General features: G+C 35.5%; 1 protein-coding gene across 3 annotated transcripts in view; it reads right to left on the reverse strand.

The window, feature by feature from the left end:
* LOC125652225 (hemicentin-2-like) overlaps positions 1–17,492 on the reverse strand; it is a 44,143-nt gene that overhangs the window by 4,572 nt on the left and 22,079 nt on the right. For all 3 annotated transcript variants that reach the window (XM_056165147.1, XM_056165146.1, XM_048881251.2), the window contains exons 2-3: positions 3,762–3,895; positions 1,902–2,115 (exon numbers count right to left, since the gene is read on the reverse strand). In XM_056165147.1, the coding sequence (XP_056021122.1) occupies positions 1,902–2,115; positions 3,762–3,895 (348 nt within the window). The remainder of the gene's footprint in view (positions 1–1,901; positions 2,116–3,761; positions 3,896–17,492) is intronic.

Below are 17,492 nucleotides of genomic sequence, written 5' to 3' on the forward strand. Positions count from 1 at the left end.
AATAAATCCAACAACAATATATCAAAGATGACAGTAATTTGATGAAAACACAATCTTGGAGCCTAATTTCCCAAAGCACTTTATAACCATAATACAGATAGCAGAGAGACTGCATCGTGATGGAAAGGTCGGAACGCGGTAGTGGATTTATTGTAGAAGAAAATTGTTTCAAAACAATGACAATCAAGCGACCATGCAGAAAATTCACTGTACATTGCATATAGGGTAAAAATTCTAAGAACTAACGTAATGGAGGACTATTATCTACACCGGTAAAATGCACAACACTCTCGAGTTACTCGTTTTGTGAGCTTAAATTCAATACTGGCGAATCGTGCTCACATTATCTATACAAAACTTGCTTCTAAAGCTTAAATAATCGCGAATGACAGTGCATACACATTTTCAATTGATGTAGATTTGATACAATTTAAAAATGAATTTATTACAACATATGATGATTGATTCATAACATTTTCCGTACTATTTCCATTCCCGTGGGGATCCGGTTTAGAAAAGGTCCTCAGTACCCCGTGCTTGTCGTAAGAGGCGACTAAATGGGGCAGTCGTTCGGACGAGACCGCCAAAAAACAAAACAAAAAACCCAAAGGTTCCGTGTCACAGCAGACATGGCACGATAAAGATCCCTCCCTGCTCAAAGGCCGTAAGCACCGAGCATAGGTCTAAATTTTGCAGCCCTTCACCGGCATTAGTTACGTCTCCATCTGAGTGGAAAAACTTGGGTGGGACTTTAAAATACAACCAACCATTTCATTTATGCATATCATTTTACCCATTTGCATGAACTTCTCGAAGGTGTGAAGCGATGTGCAACTCAAAATGACCGTACAATCGTTTATACTCTTTGGTAAGACAACACAAAATGGAGTGTCCTCTCGCAACCTAAATTAACCTAAGTATGTCCTCTACCATCTCCGTGGCAAATAAGTGACTGAATTTTAAAATGGTATCAGTTGTTTCGGATGCCATTCACTTAACTAAATGTACATATAGCATAAGCACATCACTTACTTAAATATGAATGAATAAGTACGTCACTTTACTAAATGTACACCTGGCATAAGCACGCGATTTTACTAAATGTACACCTAGTATAAGCACGTGATTGTCTGGCATAAGCACGCGATTTTACTAAGTGTCCTACCGGGGCCATAAACTTACACGAGCTCACTTTTATAAAAGGTCCATATAGCGAAAAAGTGAAACTTAAATCAAACTTGAGTTTGTCAAAGTTTATGGACCGGAGCCAGGTAAAAGCAGTTTACTAAATGTACACATGATATAAGCACGTGATTTTACTAATTGTGCATTACGACAATTACATGTCACTTTACTAATTGACCAGTCTTAGTGGTTAGAGCTCAAATCCTAACCGAGACGTCGGGTTCGTGCATTGACCGCGTCAAACCCAAGACGTAGATAAAGATAGTGACCACTTCTTCTCCTAACGCTCGGAATTTAGAAGTGAGTCACGGGTCTGTCAAAAGAGGCCTTAAAAACTTAGATTCCGCGTCGCGGTGGGCGTTTTATACAATAAACTCTCACACTAAGGCCCTGAGCACCAATCATAGACCTAACTTTGTGACACATCACCTATACAGCCGGTGACGCCTCGATACGAGTGAAAAATTCAGAAAGATGCGTAAAACAAATAAACAAGACTTCACTAATGCGCATGTGGCGTAAACACAACGCTTTACTACATGTACATATAAAATACGTTTTCTAAACAGCTTACTAAGATTGTATACTTTTCACTTGATAGCTGGACATCGTTTTGGCAGAGATTAAACGCATAGCTGTTTTCAATTATTATATACATCCTCTCTTGTCATTGTTACTCCATTGTCATAAGTGCTCGGTATGAATGCTGGCCATACCTATAACAGTGAGGTAGAATTGTTTCCGCATCTGTTTGTCAGCAGTGGGCACTTGACACTCGTACTCTCCGCTGTGATTGGAATGTGCACCGGAAATGATCAGTTTCCAGTCCTCTGACTCTCGCGCATGCTCCACAGACATGGACACATCGTTAACAAATACGTATCGACCAATCGTCAATGGCGATACATCTGGGGGCTTCCTCCAAATGACCTGTAATGGAATAAAGAAAAGAATATGTTATATTGCCATTTTCAAAAGAGAATATATAAAATATAACATTTATACATGTAACATTTGTTACTTCATCAAAAGATCTTAGCAAACTCTTAGCTCACTTTTCAACATCAAAGACTGTTTCGACTACAGAGAAATTGCTCTTGATTAACTGTTTGGCAAGATACACTAGTAAGCAATACCCTAGCGTCAAGAATACGTTTCTTTGTCACATTGTCGACGAGGGTCAAAGAAGAGCTTGTTTATAGTAATGTTTACCTGAAAATATTTATTTCTTCAGTGTTTTTTCTCAGCAGCGGAGTAAGGTATAATTTGGCGATTTTCTAAAGCTTGTTTTAAAAAAAAAAGATAAATTGAAAGGTCTTCTTTGAAGGTTTTTAAAGATAAAACTGTTTATCGTGTCATATACATTTTCCTTAATTTCTTGTCTTTCCCATGTTTTAATATTTTAACATGTAAATTTCAAAGTAGTTCAATGACTGCCCAGATTATTGTTTATATCACGAATCATATATCATTAGTAATTTGGAATCGTTACTTCAAAAATTCTGTAGAACCTTTGTCATCAAAATAAAAAAAAATCCAAAAAATGAAATAGGGTGTCTCTTTTAAAAAAAAAGAACCTTTCTTTTAATCGCGCAACTCTTGCAAGATTCTATCATTTGCATATCGGTGAAATGGTGCATGGAATACTAAAACAGTTGTATATTATATCTGATGTGGTCTCTTGATGAAATAATGGGATAGATGGAAAGTCATTAAATACTCATCACGAACAACTGATAAACAATAGGCAGACTACATTGAACATTGACATCTGGAGGTGACAGCGAGGTTACTCGTGCATTAGGGTCCACTACCTGCTTGGCTTGGAATTAAATTCATGGTCTTTGGTTTGATCTCTTAGATAATATTTCAATAATTTCGTTTGTTCAGACGGAATCACGACAGGGCGCGTTTTGCTCGCAGACAACCCACTGTAATGAATGGAATTGGATGGTAATTTGTCAACTCTTGGCGGAAATATCAGCAAAAATGTGCACAGTTGTAGGAGGTTTGAAGGTTACTCGGTCAATTGAAAATCATTTCGATATTGTGTACATGCCCTATACATCGCCAAAGAAAATAATGGCCTACGCAATGTTACGACCTACTGATAATTCTTCGTCAGTGCTGCTAGTTATAAACTGCCACTATTTGGAATTCACATCGTTGTATTTACCTTGATCTCGGTGGTAGTTATATATATATATATGATATACACACAGCTTTGTATAATAAATACGAACACCTCGATCAAGTTTGACCCCTACATGTTTGCACTTTCGCAGCTTTTGGGTTTGTTGTATCGGTATCGTTTTCAGTGACGTTTTCTCCGAACAAGAACGTTAAAAATGATATAGGCATTTGTGTCACAAACGAAAGACATATCTATCCGAGTAAAAAAAATTCTTAAAAAAATCTACACACTTTCTTGAAATATTTCGACCTTGTCACCAGTCTTCTTCAATCACAACTGAAAAAGACCGGTAACACGGTCGAAATATTTCAAGAAAGTGTTTGGAGTTCATATACCGGTATATACCCAGTTGAAGTGTGGAAGACAATGCCGGTTTTCTTACTTTTCTTGTCCCAAGATTCTTAACTTTACAGACCAGTATCGCCGTCTCTCCAGCATTAACCGTCACGTTCGTCTCGGAGTGGGCAAACTTAGGAACTGGGTACCTGCCTGAGACGCCGAAACGTGAACCGAAAGCTGCAAGTAAAAACAACAACGTTACCGACAACAACAACAACAACAGACGGTCAGCGCTACGTGGCATTTCTACAGGAGTCCCCATTTATGGCATATTTTCTACGTACTATATTATGAAAATGAAGTTCGCAAAAAAAATGTAAGGTTAAGACAATTTTCCATGACTAAATTTGAGGTTAAAAGCTGTCAAAAACATTGTTTGTGCAAATGGAATATGCATGATTCGGGGAAAAAGTTGATAATTTAAAACAGGCAAAAACTTTGTTTGTTACAAGACTTTTACGGAAATATCTATGTTCAATTAAGGCAGAGAAAATTCGAGTTTATTATCATGCGCTTCATGTTGTTCCAAAAAGGTAAAATAAGTTCGTAACATTAAAAGGCATTGCCTTCAATCAAACATTAGTACCACGAAACAACAATATTTACATTGTCTAAAAGAAAAAAAGGTTTGTATCGGGTGTCCAATTTGGAAATCTCCATATTAATGGCTAGCTGCTCTTCATACTTTGCTGCTTTGTTTTTGCTACCGTAATGAATTCAACAATGTGGGTAAAAGGTTAATCAAGTTTTAAAATTCAGTTTGGGCCACATTCCATATGTTCTAATAAAACGAGAGAGTTGATAGTCACAATTTTGTAATCCTACGCTCAAGGCGGCTTTGTGCCAAATTGCCGCGTAGTTATTTTCTGCAAATGAATTAAACTCTATAAGATTTGGACACAAGTGACCAACAACATTTTGAGATTACAAGACTGTTGAGTATCATTGAAATTTATTGTAAAACAAATTCAATGATGTAAATGACAATAACATTTGACATCCGTAAGAAAAATGGTTTTGTGTAATCCTCAATTTAGATTCTTAAAATGCATTCTGTTCTCGTACAGTTTAGAATCTTGCCAATTTCATTTGTAGGCAGCGATATTTCAGGAAAGTTGAATCATGCTATTTTTTTTACTGGGCAATAATTCAAAGTAATTTGAGAGCAGAAAATTTGAAAGATTATGCATTTAAACATTATACATTTAACGCATTTTCTAGGAAATTGTTCAAAATAATGCGCTTTTTTATTCAACCGATAGGTCTGACATATATGTGATCATTTTGATCTTTTCTAAATCTATAACCGAATCCCCCGTCAGATTCACCACACCTTGGCCTTCTGAGACATCATTTCTCTTGTAAAGTGCCACAGAACGATAAAATACTGAATTATTTCCAATGAATATAAAGAAAACAGATGGTTTGCGTGCGATATCACGAGAGACCTCTAAATGATCAATCATGAATATTTACAGATATTGTCACTTGATTGGTTCGATAAGATGTATTTTTTCTCCATTAAATGACTTGCCTTGTTTTTTTAATATCATTTTTCTGCGCATGTTCAGTGGTCAATACATATAATTTTGATTTTAGATTACAGTATTATTTTATATTTTTTACTGTGATAGAGTATTTCTACTGCTTTCCCTGTTACATTTCCTTACAATGAACAGAACTTTAGAGGCAGGTGATTTCTTGTTTCAGCATACTCTGAATAAAATATATATAACACATCAAATGAGTCTCAGGTGTACACAATTAGCAGACTAGATATTCCTATCGCATTGCTCACAGTCTAAAATTGGCGTCAACTAGTTCAATATATCAGTTTCCACTTTTTTTCCACCAACTTGTCTCTAATGTTCTTTACAAATAGCTGAACACAATCGAAACTCATTTCGTCTTCAACAAGGGGGAAAATCAGCGCAAATTATTTATGTAATAAATCATCTGTTTTGCATTCTGAGAGTATTTATCCAATTATAAGACTGAGCTATTTCAAACAGAAAATTTAATGATACTTTCTTTTTTCAGCCACGGCGTCCGATAACTAGGCAATTTCATTGTATGATTATATAATTAATGATCTTCACTGCCTTATGTCATCAGTTTCAGTTTTTTTGATATTGGCTTCTCGTAATACCCTGGGGATTTATAGGGTTTTGTTTCTCTGGTGATAACATCAATACTTTCACTTAGTTTAAGATGAATGGGTTAGACATAGAATGCCTCACAGATGGTTTCTATACCAAAATCTAAACATAACAATTTCAAAAGAAAATGTTCCCTGTTAAACTGATTGTCAAGAACCAGCTTAAGATACAACTTCGATTGTTTTCAGGTGTGTAAATCAATTTAGAGGGAAAGTTTAAAACAAGTAGTCTCATACGCTTCATCGTTCAATGGGGATCTTCCTTCGCATCACTTTGTCTGGGGACGTTAATTTTCTCATTAAAACCGTTTATTTCGCATTGATTTAATGAAAAAACCTATGAGGTTCCACAAGGGAATTTGGGCTATATTGTTTATAACGTTGTAGCAATTACTGGTGATTTCTGAATTATGTCAGGCATGTGTCAGAATGTAACGAAAATAAATATCTGTAAATAAAACCAGGAATTTGTTTAAATTAATGTATCATAACGAAAAGTGATAAACAGTTTAAATTTTATGAGGGGTTTGATAAGCTTCCGTGGCGTGTCTGTTTCAAGTACAAGTTTGACTTTACAAATTCTGTGGTAAAAAAAAGTACAAAAGTAGGATTCCCTACGTTTTTCCCCCTTAAGATTGATTACTGTATAAAACAAAACCCTTACGATCTCATTTTTGTCACTCTTGATCTTAGAATAGAGCACATTCATTACATAGCTAATCGTTGCGAAGCTGAATTGGTATATCAGTCATAATGCATTTTGCTGTGTGCCCTGCTTGCAATATTGTTTTGAAATGACAATGGATCATCATATATAAGTGTTCATTCTGAAAAATGAAGCGAAACAGTCAAGAGATAAAAGTAGTATACAACGTTTCTATTCATCACATTAAAAACTTATCATCAAATTGTAACCATAACCAATACTTCGCGTTTAGTTTATTAGTACATACAAACATATACTGCAAGTTTTACAAGACAACCTAATTTCCGGGAGTCTCGGCGCTTTGTATCCGATGGTGATATATTGCGTGTGGCATATGGGAACCATAGGGAATAATCTGGTCCGTAACACGCATTACGCATTATTAATTTTAACAAGCTTCGTTTCTTTTTATCTCCATCTATATCCTCTGTAGTTCGTGCCATTCCAAATACTGGTGCCCTCTTTCGACACGTCATTAACCGGGTACCAGACAAGAGAGCTAAATCTGGCGTGAATGGGGATTGTTAAAATGTGAGATATTTCTCAAGAAAATACGATTTCCGTTTATTTTGCAGACCAGTACAAGATGTTTCACATCGGTCAATTAAAGAATCCTGGAACATTTGTTTGGCCAAAACATATGATGGCTCGTTAAAATAATAAAGCCGAGCCTTCCCACGTGCGGCAAGAGTATTTCAAATAAATATACACTTGTTAATATTGGCATATGTAGAGTGAATGAATAAATAATTGTTTCTTATACGCCATGACGTCGTAAAGTAGTACATTAAAAGCACCTTTAACCTTTTATGATCGGTATTTGTGTTTCAAGGCCACAACTCATTCCTTGTCGATCTGTCAGATCTATACATACTACCACAAAAATCCCGAACTGAATTTTCTTTTATGAACCATGGTTGAAATGACACATCTGTATTGGTTTGAGAAGATATTTCTTACAGTGGTACTGTAGTTCTGGAACTGTTGTGAGTAGACTTTTTAGTGACCTCTATTTTTTTTTTATTTTCACTATATTTCCTTCCATATTGACCGGTTTTAAAATGAGGCGATTGAAAAAGATAATTGGTATCGGGTTATACAAATCACAGAACACACAATTTCGCAGAAATATCACAGTTAGGGATTGTCGTTTGTAAAGTCATATAACAATGCTCTTTCGGTAATATTTGGAAATGTAGTTGATTTTAACGCGTATGGTTCAAACATTATTTAGGACAAATTAATAAGCTAGCACCTTAAAAATTGTATACGACAAATAGCTTCACTTTAAAAATTGTACACGCCAAGTAGATGACACCTTAAAAATTGTACACGCCAAGTAGCTGACACCTTAAAAATTGTACACGCCAAGTAGCTGACACCTTAAAAATTGTACACGCCAAGTAGATGACACCTTAAAAATTGTACACGCCAAGTAGATGACACCTTAAAAATTGTACACGACAAGTAGCTGACCCCTTAAAAATTGTACACGCCAAGTAGATGACACCTTAAAAATTGTACATGACAAGTAGATGACACCTTAAAAATTGTACACGACAAATAGCTTACATTAAAATTGAAAGTTTAATATTTGTGTATGACAACCAGTTAACTTTAAAATTGAACAACTGAAATTTATGAATGTCAACTATTTAGTTATAAACTATTACTTGAAATTTGTGAATGGCAACTATTTAATTTTAGAATTAAAGATATAAAATTTGTACATGACAACTGGTAAATTAACTTTAAAAATGGAAGACTTAAAATTCGTGCATGGCACCTAGTTAATTAACTTAGCTGACTTTAGAATTGGGGGTTAAACATTTGTATATATGGCAACTATTTGCTAAGTTCAATTTTGAAACATTTAATTCTAAGTAGGACTGATTAATTCTACAAACATCCTGGTCAAGTAATGTGGGAAACTTAGGACAAGACACGATTGATCATTTATTTCAAAACGCCATCATTTAGGAAGATTTATATCGACTCTGGCCAATAACAGTGTAAAGCCCATCCGCGACCTGAGTTGTCAAAAGGTCTGAACCCTAAAGACTTTTCACAACTGATTCCGAACCTTGGGGCAAAAAATGTGTTGTTTTTTCACCTGCAAATTCTGAGTACTCATTCTAATATCAACTATTTGCATGATTCTATAGCTTTTTCAAATGGCTGCACAGAGAAGCTCTCATAGAATGATTGATGATGCGTGCTCTTCCTGGATCTAACTGTGTAATAAATAATGCGGAAAATAAATACTGATATTTGAAAGTTCCCAATTTCACATTTTAAAAAAATGTGAGAAAGGGGGAGGGGGTCGGAATTCTCAAAAATGTCCAAAGACGGAATATTTTCGCAGTAAATGCCCCCCCCCCCCTCCCTGGAATCTATTGATTATTGACAAATGTATAATCGAGAAATGATCGATGGATTATCGATTTATATAGAGACTGAGTACGAAGATCTCGAGCGGGGCAGTAATTAAACCGACAACTTGATTAATCAAAGCAAAGCAAAAATTACGAGAATTAAACTATTCACGGGAAACAGGCAATTTTGGGGGGACACCGTGAATTAGAGGTTCTGTCTTTTAAAAACAATGGAGTCGATATTTCGACCTTCTGGGTTTGAGAAAAACATTCACCACTGGTATGTGTGTTTACGACATAAAAAAAACCTTAATGTATAATTTATAAACAACACCACAACAGCGAAAGATCAGAAGTATTTGGTAATAACTACCTACAGCATGGGGGATTTTCCTCATTGATAAGAAAACATTAGAATTAATATTAATGGTATACACAAAAAAGAAAATCGTATTAAAAATAGATAAAAATTGAATAAAAATCAATAATGTCAGAATTAATTTCCTTTTCATTTACTCGATAATTTAACTCATGAATGAATTGCTTAATAAATAATAGAGTTTTAATCAAAAATGCAATATCAATTAAATTCATTAGACGGCGACCTTGGAAATAAACAAACACCCCTCCCTCCCGATAGAAATAGTCCATATTTACTGTACATATACACACTAACAGTGACTTACAAGAAGGAAACAGATTCCCAGATACCACGGGTGACATAAACGAACCAGAGTTTCTCTTATCTGCAACGTGGCTATGCTAAAAACAGTACCAGGCAAATTATCTTTCATAAGCTTTGATTTGCTCCGATATTTATTGAAGATTTACCTTGAAATCGGTGCCAATATTCACGTACTGGGTACAAATTGCTTAAAATGCTGCAGCGAAATAATGAAAACTGGTAAAGATATTGCAGAGATATTTCACACAGAATTATAACTAACTCTTAACACAGACGGAAAAATTATGCAAGGATATTTCCAACTTTTTGATGTTTTCCTTGGGACACAGTGCACGTATTAGACATCGGTGTAATATATTTACATTCACTGAACATTTCCTCTTATATTTCTTTTGAAATTGGCATTGCTTTCATCATAGACAATGAGTACATGATCCGGTTTTTTTTTTTAGTACCACCACCTGTCCGCGTAATCATTACCAAATATGGTGCGTTGTCAAGGTCAATGGGTGTATTGGCTGTTTTAAAATTTCTTTCTTTGCTGTTTTACCGGTTGATGAAGAGCTAGCAATCATTGCAGAAAAAATTGCATAACGTTATTAATTTCTTCCGCAATGCTTGCTACCTTCATCACCCGATAAAACAATACAGAAAACATTTTATTGTTAAATGACAAAGGTACTTCTTGTGAAATGACCATGTCTTCATTGAACTCGAGTCAGTATATGTGTCTGTTGCGGCGATTTTAAAAACGTTTACATAAATATTATTGCATGTGTTATTTCACTGTTGTAATGCTTGCGATCCCAATAGGGTAACCTTAATTTATTCCACTCTCGATAGCTTTCAAAGCTGACCGTAACACGTGACCTTACTGAAACGAGGTTGCGTCAGACCGTTTCATTAGGACGGCCCAGAAATCCCTCTATTGTTACAACCATCATAAAATGACAATATCAACCGCTCCTCAAGTATTGATAATTGGCTTAATTACTCGTTTTATCAGCCATTCTTCCTCGATATATTGGGTAATTTTGCTCTTCTGAATAGATTTAGTAGATTCTAATGAATCTCTCGATTCATGCACTTCAATGTATCATGAACCCTTAATTTCTAGCTGAATTTGTAAGTCTTGTAATTAGACATGAAAGTTTGCAGTCGATGAACATGCATTTAATTTCTTTTTTTTATGCATTTCAAACTCATTATTTCTGAAAGGCGCCGTCGTTTCTGTTCTTATTGATATTGCCTTTCAACCCCCTAAAGACAAATGTGCAAAGGCACTGATATATCAAGTCATAATTCATTCCACAAAAATGATAGAAATGAAGAAGAAAAATTACAAGGTCATGTACAGTTTAAATCCATACACTATGTATTTCCTATATCACAACATTTTAAAATGTGTAGTTTTAGATTGCGAACCTTGAAGTTTCACACAAGAACTTTAACTCTTCCCCAAAAGAGTATTCTGAGCGCGTGCAACAGTTAGTGCGTGATTTAATTCCACGGGTACCAGTGATCTTCTTATTGCCTGACAGCCCACATCGGGAATGACACAAGCATGTCCGTTACAAATGAATCGGACAGCTATCGGTGGATGTCCTTTATAAAACAGTTATGGGAATATACGTAAATGCATTTGCTTGAATGGTCAAATATCTCATGAAGTCCTTTGGGCATCTAGGAAGAGATTAAAAATGGTACTTAGTATATATTCGCGAATCGCTAAAACAAAACGTATTCACAACAAGAAGAACAATAATGTATTCGCGTATAAACATTACACATGAGCGAGTTGCTTAAAAGCGAATATTTCTCTCAGACACGAATAAGTGTTGTTTTAGTGTATGTTGCAGAATGTCAACGGTTAAAAACGCTCGATTGTGGCGTCACAGTTGAAAACCATATTTTCATCAATATTGATTTTTTCAGTCGACTCGATATCGATCAAATCGTATGGTATGACGACCGAAATCCAACATCGAGCGTGACATGGACAGGTCGATTGTGAATCAATCGGGGTCCATTTGATTGTCTGATGGGGAGCTTATACTATGAACTCGACCAGTCACTTTCGAATCGACTTTACTCCCATTTATTACCCTAATATATCTTAGCCAATAATGTTTAGAATTGAGAGTGTTATCTATATTGACAATTGTCAAATAAACACTCAGGATGAAAACAATTAATGTCTATCAAAAAGACATAAATAAGACATTTTTAAAATTTGGAATTTATTATCTTAAATTACAGTACTGGGAGGTAAACTTTCTATTGAATTTATTAAATCTTAAGTTTTTGAAAGTTTGATTTTAAGATCCCCGTTCTTCTATTTTAATTGTCCTGCTGGGGCCCGTTTTACAAAACAACTTACGACAAAGTCGCAAGTCTTAAATTCTAAACACAGTTATTACTTTAAATGAATAAAGTAAAACTTGTCTGAGGCTTAATTTTCAACATTTTTAAAAAAAAAATGTTTTGCATTTGGAGTGAATAATCTAACAATAAACTGGAAAATTCCAGTATGTAAAGTTGGTCGTAAGTCGTAAGTTCTTTTGTAAAACGCGCCCCAGACCTATTTCCTCTGTGCAAATTCAAGACCATCCACCCGGCCATATCTTCGTTTGCTTACACTTTTAGCAAATTTGGCCTTATTCCTAAAACATTATTTACTTCTGATAAAATTTCACGGCAGCGTTAATTTGCAGGCATCAGACCTCAAACAGCGCGAGGAATAATTCTCATTCAAATCCTAGACTGCTCGTGTTTTCTCCAATTTGCATCACTCTGATACTTTGTTTTAGGTGTTTTGATCGTCCTTCCCCTGACTCAACTCCGCCTGAGCCGAGTAATGGACGGGACACTCTATCCTTCACTAAATGCTATTTGCACTAGCCTGTTTTCATTGTTTAAAAACACCTGCGACAGGTGACGCTTCTCAGTATTGGGACTCATGTTTCAAATTCTCGGTAACAACCCCCCCCCCTTTAAATTTGCAATACTACTCCAACATATCCATGTCAAAATACTGAAATTAACAGGTACTTTTAGGAGTTCTATTTTTCCTTTCTAACCGTACTAGATAGCTTCGCTCTAAACTGCTCTTTCTTGCAATAAGCCATAACAACCTAATGTTAATCGTCTGAAAATCAAAGATCAATAGCAACTTCAGAAACAAATGTGATGGAGAAGTTCATCTCTATAGAATACTAGTATACAGTCACTAGGAATTAAGTTTACCCTCAAGATTTAATTTGGTCTTGCACATTAAGAGTACATAGGTTAATTGCAGCATTGTCAAATTGAATGAAAGGCGAAGATAACGAACAGTGGTCAATCTCATAACTCCCATAAACAATACAAAATAGAGAGTTGGGCAAACACGGACCCCTGGACACACCAGAGGTGGGATCAGGTGCCTAGGAGGAGTAAGCATCCCCTGTCTACATATATCATGACAAGTATCACGCTTGCAAGTTTCCCGTAAAAAATAGGAATACTAAGAATTGAACCTGCCTTCTACATATCAACTTCGTCACTCGAACCCACTTGCTTACCTGAACCCCCTGGACCTAATTGAATTTTTCAATTCCATTTTTCACACACACCCCAATCAAATCCAGACTTTTTTGCAACCACTTAAAATGTAAGAGGAGTTCCAGTGATAGGAAATCATTACAGACGGATGGACGTGAATGACCACAATACATCCGTACTTTCTTTAGAAAATGTGAGTATAATCAAAATTGCTACTTTATTTTCTGCTTTCTTGTATATGCACCATCAAAATAGTCACGGTAGATCCATGGTAGAGCGATCGTTTCATGCCCGGAAGGTCAAACGTAAGACGTAAACATAAGCAGTGATTTCTCCTTCACCAATCGCTCAGCATTTAGAAGTGAGAGTCACGGGTCTTTCGGATATGATCTTCAAAAACCTTCACTACTACGACCCTGAGCGCTGATTTGTTGTACTTCACCTACAATTGCAATCGGATCACGCGCTCGTCTTTTTCCGCAACCGGTAAGAAGACTCGGACGTGGTTACGGAAATAGCCAAGTAGTTACGATTGCTACAACTGGTAACGTCTCAATATGAGTGAAAAATTCTCGACGGGACGTCAAACAAAGAACTAAATAAAAAAACTAACTAATGTAAACAACGCACGATACCCAATCTAATGTTAGTGATGAAGAATATTACCTCATATTGTTTCTTCATATGACGTAATAATAGCTATGAAGTGTTTGATAAACTAATTTTTCAACCATTTATATACGAAATATCTTGTGTCTTGCATTTGGGGGGACATGTTTTTATTTTCCAGTCGGAGGTAAATGGGAAATCGGACAGTGTGAACATTTCGCTATGTAACTTATGATAGTCGAGCGGAAATTCTTTCTATTATGACGTCACAGTTGACTGGTGTGGCTGTTGTCTTGACTCGCGAACATTTATTCGATATATACAACGCCTTTTGTTGAAAACATTTGCAAATGGAAAAAATTATTACGATATGAAAATCAAGATATTGTTTTATCTTGCGTAGGTATATAACGTGAGTTAAGTAAACTGTAGCGGGTTTTTTTTCCGCGGGTCTAAAATTTGGCGATTTGATGGCACAAAGGTATGCTAATAATCTAAGCGGAATAAATTTTGGCTGACAGGGAAGATTTATCTCTCTTACAAATACAAATGTCGCACATTGTGTGCATATTTGGCGAGTGAAATTTTGGCAGAAAGCTATCTAACCGCTAAAATAAGCCAAATTTATAACCCCGCAAAAAAACCCGCTATTTAGTTCGAAAACTTATTAAACTCACATGACGAGTGCAATGCTCACTGAACCTACCTAATATGGAACCCTAGTCGCGACACTTGCTTGATTGTAACCCTCTATGGTTACTGACCTCTATATATCATTTACAGATCGTTTACAGATCAGAGATGTGAATTTGTTCACGTTCGTAGTGTCGGAAATCGTCAAAAACGGCAGCAGGTCTCGACCTCCTTCTTCATCTTCCCCAACTCTGTGCTGTTATGTAATTATTTTCATTTCCCTGAGAGTATTACGCCCATGAAACGTATCAAATGTGATATACATCGAAGGACCACCGGAATAAGACATGTACAAGACTGCTAGATCGCTCGGTTTGTTTATGAAACACTCTAATGCTATGATAGAGAAAGGGAGGCTGGACGCCTCTGGAAACATAAAACACCAACTGATATCCGTCACCAGAAATTTCAGTAATAAATCCTAATTAATATTTACATTTACAGGGATCTCAAATATCCAAAATTCGTTTTAGACATTTATGTTCTATTTAGCTTTTGAAGTTTATTGTGAGTTGTTGCGAAAGTTATGCAAGTTGGCCTTTTCTGAATCGGTGATGTATGTTCTTCGAGACATCTGGCATGTTTAATTTCGTAAGTTCATCCAAAGTCTTATTCTCTTTTCGTAGAAATCTGAAAGCTCCAGTCTATAATTTTGTCATCCAATAGAACAAATCTTAGAACCCTGATAATCTAATTATCAAAAGATATTCTGATAACACAAGAACTCATAAAAACAATTCAGACATAATTCAAATCTCTCAAGCGATATAAAACTAATGAAAAAGGCGGATGGAAACCATAGATTATGGATTTCTACTATGCAGAGATAAAAGAGTATTGCCCAGAATGAACAAAATATTATTGTTAACAAATTGAAACCAATTGATGGCCAGAGCACCATATAGGCTGCTGGGGTTATATTCCAAAAGAAAGATGAACGCGCGGAAGTCAATATTTTATCACTCAGTTAATTACATATAATTACATTTTACGTTCAAGCTTACCAGTTTACATTAATATTTGAAAGCAAACCATAATATTATTGCAAAGTTTTCGTCCAATCCTGCGGGACGTCTCTATATAATAAATCGGTGTTTTCCCAGCACAGGACCGACACGAAACAAAAACTTTCTCCAGCCAAAAAACGGTTTTAAAATGGGGTAAACAGAATGGAAACGAATTTATGAAGCTTATATCGCAAATTTAGTCATATTAGACAGCAATATTGATAAGGGTTCCGAAAAAATGGAAACAGCAATTGAGTAATTGGATGAAGTCAGATGAATCGGATGTGTCTTTTTATGACCGCCAGTTATCTTTGAGACGCAGCCGCGATGGTGGCGCCCTATCATTTATAGTATTGATCTCACGTCAAAAACAGTCCTTACTAAACACACAAACTCGCCAAACTTTACATCAAATGTTTAGGTTTTCAATAAGCTAAATTAAATAACAAACACATTTTCATTCCGTTTCTTTCACCATTTTAACCATGGGCTAATAATAATAAAAATAGCTTAATCATGCGAATTCCCAATTACTCTTAGGAATTTTTCTGTACGAATAAAAAAAATCTTTTAATTAAATATTTATTTTCAAATCATAACTTTTAAATTTTAAATAATGTCAGAAGCAGGTTCATTCTATCCCAACAAGCAAGATACAGTTCCTACTTTTAAAATGTTTCGTCAACGTACAATGTATACTCAGTTAGAAACTTCACATTTTTTCCAAACCTCGTCGCCGATACTCATTGTAACATTTAATGAGGACCTCGTCAGCTACTCGGACTCAAACCTGGTGCTAACTCAAACATTAATGATTACTTTAAGTGCTTACCTGCAAGGAAAACGATTCAAAACGAAGGAAATATGAGAAGTACGTTCATAAATACAGACAATGCACTTTTTAAATTTGTATAACAATGCGAATGGATGGAACATTACGATGAAATTTCATCATGCATATTTTTATGTCATTTATTACATTAGAATGCTAATTAACGTAAATGATATGCCATCCAATCCAACAAAGGCGCAACATTTGGCCAGTGCGATGCCGAGCTAGATTACCCTACATTGGCACATTTTCACTCCAGATAAACAAACAAATTGAATAAGAATAAAAGAATAAAACCAAACATAAAGAGAACACCGCGAGATTTGTTGATTATGAAAGTATAAAAACTTAATATTTAAAAAAGAAAACATTCCGGATTTTAAAATATCGCACCCACGGCGTCTTTCGCATGTGAACTAGTACATTGCATTTCTGGTAATATCACAATGAAAAACTTATCTACGTATTTGTAATAGTGGTGCGATTCATTCTCGGAAAATGTCATGTATTTTAATGTGCTAGATTTATACCGTGAGTAATGCACAATATAACTATTAAACTAGGGGGCGGGATAATCTGACTGATCGAAACGACCAAAGTTTTTTCAAATAGTGACTGTGTGAACTGATGAATGGCGAATATCTTGTTGACCCAACCCACATAGGTTTATAGGGGGCACTTGAAAAATGTGAAAGAGATTGTCGGAAACTTTACTCCGCTGCATACTAATGATATCAACTTGAAATTCGTTTGGATGACCTGTAAATCCACAATACTATTATGAAGGTATTTCCTCCTGCCAAGCCGCTTACAACTACATACAAATACGAAATAAAGGACTCGTTTTCCAATGATATACAGAGAAACTACATATATTTAATTTTCAGAGCCGTTGATGAATAGATGAAACACCTCTGTATGATGTACATGAGCTTATTGTTAATTCAATTGCAATATAGGGTGAGAACTTTCCGTCAAAACCCGGTGTAAAATGATTCCTAGTGTACTCAACTTTATAACCTTTGTTCAACAGTGTCTCAGGATTTAAAACGAAAAACACGACGCAAGTTTAGCGCATTGTCATAAATGTTAAATGTTTTGAGTCCTATTACATCATTAATGTCTTAAATGTAGAAACTCCATACACAGTTACAGTGGTTCACCCT

Source organism: Ostrea edulis, chromosome 5, assembly GCF_947568905.1.
Source record: "Ostrea edulis chromosome 5, xbOstEdul1.1, whole genome shotgun sequence".
NCBI classification, from domain to species: domain Eukaryota; kingdom Metazoa; phylum Mollusca; class Bivalvia; order Ostreida; family Ostreidae; genus Ostrea; species Ostrea edulis.